Below are 5,953 nucleotides of genomic sequence, written 5' to 3'. Positions count from 1 at the left end.
GATGAGGCGGTGCCGGCCAGCGGTGTTGCTGCCGGTGGTCTGGCCAGCGGCAAGGAAATAGGAGAGAGAGAGAGTTGGCTTGGTTAGGGGTTTTACGTGAAGTTCTCGGTTTATTTTTTCCTTTTTTTAAAAAAAAATAATTTTTTTTAGGTTGTTAATGGGGCTGCGGGCGCAGGTGGGATCTTTGGGCAGGCAGAGAAGTAGGCTGAAGGGGAGGGTGCGTAGGTGGGTCGCAGATTGGCCTGCAGCTTGGCAGAATGTATGGCTGGAAAAGGATTGGGTAATTAAAGTGATTGTTAATCCTACGATTGGGTATTAACACTTACGAATTAACATATGTAGTTCGTCGCTAACATAATCAAATTCGCCAATTGTAACTAAGCCTCTAAAAATATGATCTTCCCATTCTAATTTTATTAGCTAAATAATTAACTCATGATATTGGCCAATTACATGAATTAAACAATCAAGAACAAATCAATTGGAATTACTCAAACCCTAACTCATAAATTCATAGATCTAAAAGCATAAATAATCATGGTATAAGCATGGTTTCCCTCACTTTTCCCTAGAAAACAACTACTCACTCATGATTGAAATAACTAAAACAAGAGAAGTAAATAATCCAGAATTCATGATCGATAAATTAAAAGATGAAAGAATAAATAAAAATACCTTGAATCTTGAATTAATGGAGAGCAATAGTTAGGGTTCAACTATGGAGAAAGAGAAAACTCAAGAACATACTTTTTCAATCTCCCCAAAATATCAAAAATCAATAGAGAGTCAAAAGATAGGAAAAAATAAAAGATAAACCTAGGAATTCCTTTTGAGTATTTATATTATCTCCATCCTCGGATAAAAAAATAATAAAAATAAATAGATAAATGCATAAGCTAGAATGTTATTGGATGATAGAAGATGATGTGGCATGTACACAACACCAGTAGACCAATGACAAAACTCGTGTAGGGAGCTAGGGGTGATTTCGTAACATTCAATGTCAATCGTCAATACCTGCGCCCGCAGGTTGCTGGATGCGCCCAAACAGAGAGTTTGCAGCGAAAATTGGGTGCAGGTTTTGCCCGCAGCAAATCCCGCGGGTGGTTGGAAGCGTCACTCAGATTCAAATGCCCATAAATTCTGTTCTAGGAGGTTTCTTGGGGCATGTGACCTATAGTTAGAAAGCTATTGAAGTCTAGTTTCCAGTCCAATTTGAATCACCTCAATCTGATGTGTAGATCAAAAGTTATGGCTGAAACAATGCACAAGTGTCAATTTTGAAGCTTCGTAGAGTGTTTTCTACTTGTTGTATTTACTTGCTCTAAAACTCATGATTTTCCGAGATCATGACCAAACCACCTTAGGGGACGATGTAGGCATTCATTTTCGGGAATTTTGGGCACAAATTAATTTTCCTTCTACATTTACCCTTTTGCTTTTGTTTTTCTTCCACTCACATAAATTTGGGATTTTGGGTTTTCATGAACTTAATTGCATCCCTTCGAGCTTCCACTTCCTTCATAGCCATATTACAAGCCAATTAGCCTTTGTTTTGTTTTGACCTTTAGTGATAAGTGAAGCATGAGCTAAGGTTTGTAAATTTCAAAATTTGTAAAGTTCTAGTGAATAAAAGTGAATGGAATGTAATGTGAAATGCAATAGTATTGCAAGGTTGAAATTCCAAATGCAAGAACAAAAAAAAAAAAAAAAAAAAAAAAAAGCAATAGCAAATTCAAGAAAAAAGAAAAAAAAAGTGTTCAAAGTTTCCAAATAAAGTAGTGTTGGTAAAGTGTGAATCTCAAGTGAGCAAGCATGTACATAAATAAGCTTAGCTCCTTGTTTGATATTGTGAATAGAGGCAATATTCCTCAAAGTTGGTTTGTTCTAAGCTCATGTTTTGTAATGCTTCACTTTTTAGGGAAAGCACCAGAAGCCAAAATACTTACCAGACCTACCCTTAGCCAACATTACAACCCAAAAACCCTATTGACTCTAGGGAGTTAAGTCCTAGTCGGTGGAGGAGGTCATGAGTTATTTACTTTGATTTGACAACATGTGCTAGTGAGCCTTAAAATATTTTCCCTTGTTCATTTGAGCCCACTCCTTGGGGCTATGAGAAGTCACATTGGTGGAGGAATTGAAGTCGAGGAGGGTTGACATGGAAAGGAGGTGAAAGAGGATGAATCTTGCCTTGTTTGAGCCTTTAAAAGCTCCAATTCATGTGACTATCCCTTTTTGGATATTGATTGACTAGCAAGCCTACCCGGACGAGGGGTCGAGTGCTCATTAGCGTCCACTAATTGTTCCTTATATAAGTTCATTCTCAAAGGTTTTTGGTTTTATTTTCCACATTTTCTCTTTATTTTCGTTTCTTTCACCTTTTCATTTCTTGTTTTTGAAAACCTTTGCCTTGGTTTCTTTTGACTTAGAGTTGTGGGTTAAACTCTTTGGAAACCCTCACGAGAGCATCACTCGTCCTCTGTAGCGATGTAGAGGTTTAAATGGCTTATTGCATATACTAAATGCAACCGTGATTCCTATGAAAGTGAGTTAGTGTATAGTTTGTTTCTTTTGTTGTTTTGTTTTTTAGTTTTTAAGTTTTCTTTGCGCGTCCTCGTGCAAAGATTCTAGTTGAGAGGGAGTTTGATAACTGGCACAAAGGGCCACTTAATAAGCCCTTTTCCCTCCTCTAATTAGGGTCTTCTAGTGTCATTTGTGCTAGTTTTAGGGTTGTTTTAGCATGTTTTGCACTCTTTAGGTATCTTTGAGTGCTTTTGTGCATTTCGTATCTTTTTGGCACGTTTTAACCCGTTTTTGCTAGTTTGTTTAGTTTTCTTCCTTCTTTCTCTATTACTTGGCTTGGTCATGTGTTAATGCATGTAATATTTGATGAGTTGATGACAAGTCAACCCTTCTTTGGAGCTTTGGTCCAAAGACGGAATCGTTCTGAGACCTATCTTCACTCTTTCAGCTATATCTTCTATCCTACTCAGAATTTAAAGGCAAAACCAATTGCATTATAAATTAGATTTCAAGAGTTTTCCAACGACATATTACGCGCTGCAATCCGAGGTCCGAGTCAAGATTTATGAGCGTTTGAAAATCAGCTCGAAGCCCTCCAGGCGGGCGCCTGGAAATTTAGGCGTGCCACTGATTGTTCTATTTTCTAGCTCGACTTTCTGACGAATGCGAGGCGTTTCAGGTGGGCACCTGAATGTTCGGGTGGGCGCCTGAAACGTTCTCCCATTTTTCCAGATTTCGATTTTGGGGCCGACGCAAATGCATCTTCAGAGTAGTTTCTTTAGCCGTGACATTCTAGGCAGGCGCCTGTCCGTACATCGGGTCCCAGATTATGATGGCAAAGTTGTAATTTGGTGATGATGATTCTCTTAGTAATGGAATTATTGTAAATTGGTTGAATTGTAATAAGGAGGTTTAAATAGAGTATTAGAAGGAAGAAAAGAAGTTTTAGTTTAGTTTTTTTTTTCCAGATTTTATAGAGTTTAGCTTTAATCATCTTCAACATTAGATTGTAATCCACCATTAGAGGAGAACTTAGAGGAGAGAGAATTTCATGTAACTTGATGATTTCTTAGCCAAATTCTACAATCCTTATATCAATTTGATTCCCTTGAAGCTAGTAAGTTCAATTTTCTACTTTTCTTTTAGTTTTAATTGCTCAATTTGTTGTTTTCATAGATGTTTGTTTTGTGCAATGTTATGGGTCTTTTATTTTCTTTGATTTTTGATGCATAAACTTGTAGATAGTGTTCCTAGTTGAATTGAAGTAGTTTTCTAGTTGAATTGTTGAGTTTTGGTTAGTTTTCACAATACCCTTATTTTTTATTTCTTGCATTTGTGCTAAAATGGAGTTGATCATGCTTATTGCTTTAATTCTTGCTATTTCCTTGCTAGTGTTAATCATGTTTGAGTAGATTCCTTACCTATGGGATGAGGTGATCTATGCTTGCTCCCTATTCCAATGTTTAATTAGAATTTTGATGATCAATTCATGACTATCTACTATTGTGGTTCCCTAAAACTTTTAGTAATAAGCTTGATCACCCTAGAACTAGAAATGGAGGGGGGAATTGGTTGGTTTCCACCAAGGGATTGGGGATTCTAGTCAAGTCACTTGGTCTCATTTGTTTTGACAATTGTCAGCTTAGGTTATAGTTGGAGTTTACCCGGGTTGGTAATTGGTTGATCGGAGGACTCGAGATCGAGACGATTCTAGTTATTAATTAGACAAGGACCGTAATCCATTTTCTTTTGCATGAATTGAGCATATTACCATTGTTAGGACATTGAATAGAGGCAAGCATAGTGATCTAATTCCCCTAGCATTCCTTTATTGCAATTAAACACCTTAGATTACTTAGTTTAAACCTTAGAAACAATCATCCATTCTAGTTTGTTTTCCACGACTCAATATTCAATTACAATTCAAAGGTCCTTTCAAACCTCCTTGTGGTTCGACTCCTAAACTTGCCACTAGCTAGTCTAGGGTAATTTTTTGGATTATAAATTTGTATTTGAGGGTTAGTCGTCGTGTTAGACCAACGACCTAGCAAGACATCCGTCAATGAACTGCGTGGTATAGGACGAACTTGAAGGCCACCAAATGCCCTAACAATTTCAAGCGGTCCGGCCAAAAGATAGGGACTATAGATACCACTCCTCTTTCTATTGATAATGTTATGAGCTTTCAAGATAAATTTGAGAGGATTTGTAAGATCTTCATCCTCTAAAATCAGGAGTAGAAGTTCCATAATCAAAATTCGATTTCCCCACAAGTTTCCCTTGATAATTTCATCCAAGCTTAATTTTCCTTCCACGTTCCTAATGTCGAAGAGTATTGATGTTGTTGCTCGGGCATTTTTGAGCTGTTGCTGCTGTGTTTCTTGGAAGTATAATTGAGTTCCCAAAAATATTATTCCGATGACCACATCATTGATTGTCTGTTCATCAATAGAGAAAGTATGAGCAAGTAGTGATGCGAGAGATAGAGAGGAAAAAAAGTAATGGGACAGTGTGATTAGAAAGAGGTAGAGAGAATTGATTTCGCAAAGTAGAAGTGATGCAAGTATTTGAAATTTCTTGAAATAGAAATTGATGCGAGTAAAAATAAAAAAAAAAATAAAAAATAATAAAAAAGGAAGTATGAAAGTATAACAATTAGTATTATTAATCATGTATTACCACTCCAAGATGATCCTTGATTGTTTTAACATCATTGAGTGATAAAGCAAGCGAGCAAACTCTAGCCGAAAATGGAAGAGTCATGTCTATAGTTCCAGACCTAATTGGAGTATGACTATCGATATCGTCCCAACAACTTGTCCAAAATCATATAAAGAGTATATGATTGAAGATATAAAATTAGGGACATTAATCTTGAAAAACTAGATCAAATTCTTTGAAGTAGTGTTTTGTTGGGTTTGAGATGTAATAAGTTTTTTCTTTGTCAAGAATTAACACCAGCCATGAGGGAGGTGCCATCACTAATAGCGTGGTGAAACTTGAATATGAAGATTGCTGGTACATGGTGGCCTTTAGGGCTATTGATAACATGAAGTTCCCATAAGGGTTTGTTTGGTGGAAATTGTGAGGTTGCTATTTTTGACATGTAATTATCATATTGCTCATTATACTTTTCTGCTGATAATTCTGGCTGAAAATTTGGAACTTTCCACATTTTGTCCCTGTTTTGTTTTCAACCGGCTCATGCACAATATAGAATCAATCAATTCAGTTATCAACGTCGTCATTGTCAACTCGTCATCATCATCAAGTGAAAATTAAGACATTGCCGTGATGTATGTTATCTTCAACTTATTTTCAATAGTTATTGAATAACATAAATTTAAGATAAGTACCAATAATTATCAATATGTACAAATATGTTGAAAAAAAAAACATTCTTATCATTACTTCTAATAAGCAACAT

At 36.3% G+C, this 5,953-nt stretch overlaps 1 protein-coding gene across 1 annotated transcript; it reads right to left on the bottom strand.

Annotated features, from left to right (window-relative positions):
* Window positions 1-4,218: 4,218 nt before the first annotated feature.
* Window positions 4,219-5,584, bottom strand: LOC110697281. The gene is made up of 2 exons (XM_021874650.1): window positions 5,206-5,584; window positions 4,219-4,964 (listed from the first exon to the last, which is right to left on the bottom strand). Exons 1-2 carry the CDS (start codon window positions 5,287-5,289, stop codon window positions 4,443-4,445), a joined length of 606 nt encoding a protein of 201 aa, XP_021730342.1. The 5' UTR covers window positions 5,290-5,584; the 3' UTR covers window positions 4,219-4,442.
* Window positions 5,585-5,953: the final 369 nt, after the last annotated feature.

This window comes from Chenopodium quinoa, unplaced genomic scaffold, assembly GCF_001683475.1.
Source record: "Chenopodium quinoa cultivar QQ74 unplaced genomic scaffold, ASM168347v1, whole genome shotgun sequence".
Lineage (NCBI taxonomy): Eukaryota > Viridiplantae > Streptophyta > Magnoliopsida > Caryophyllales > Amaranthaceae > Chenopodium > Chenopodium quinoa.
The sequence above is the reverse complement of the archived record's forward strand: the minus strand, read 5'-3'. Positions and strand labels throughout refer to the sequence as shown.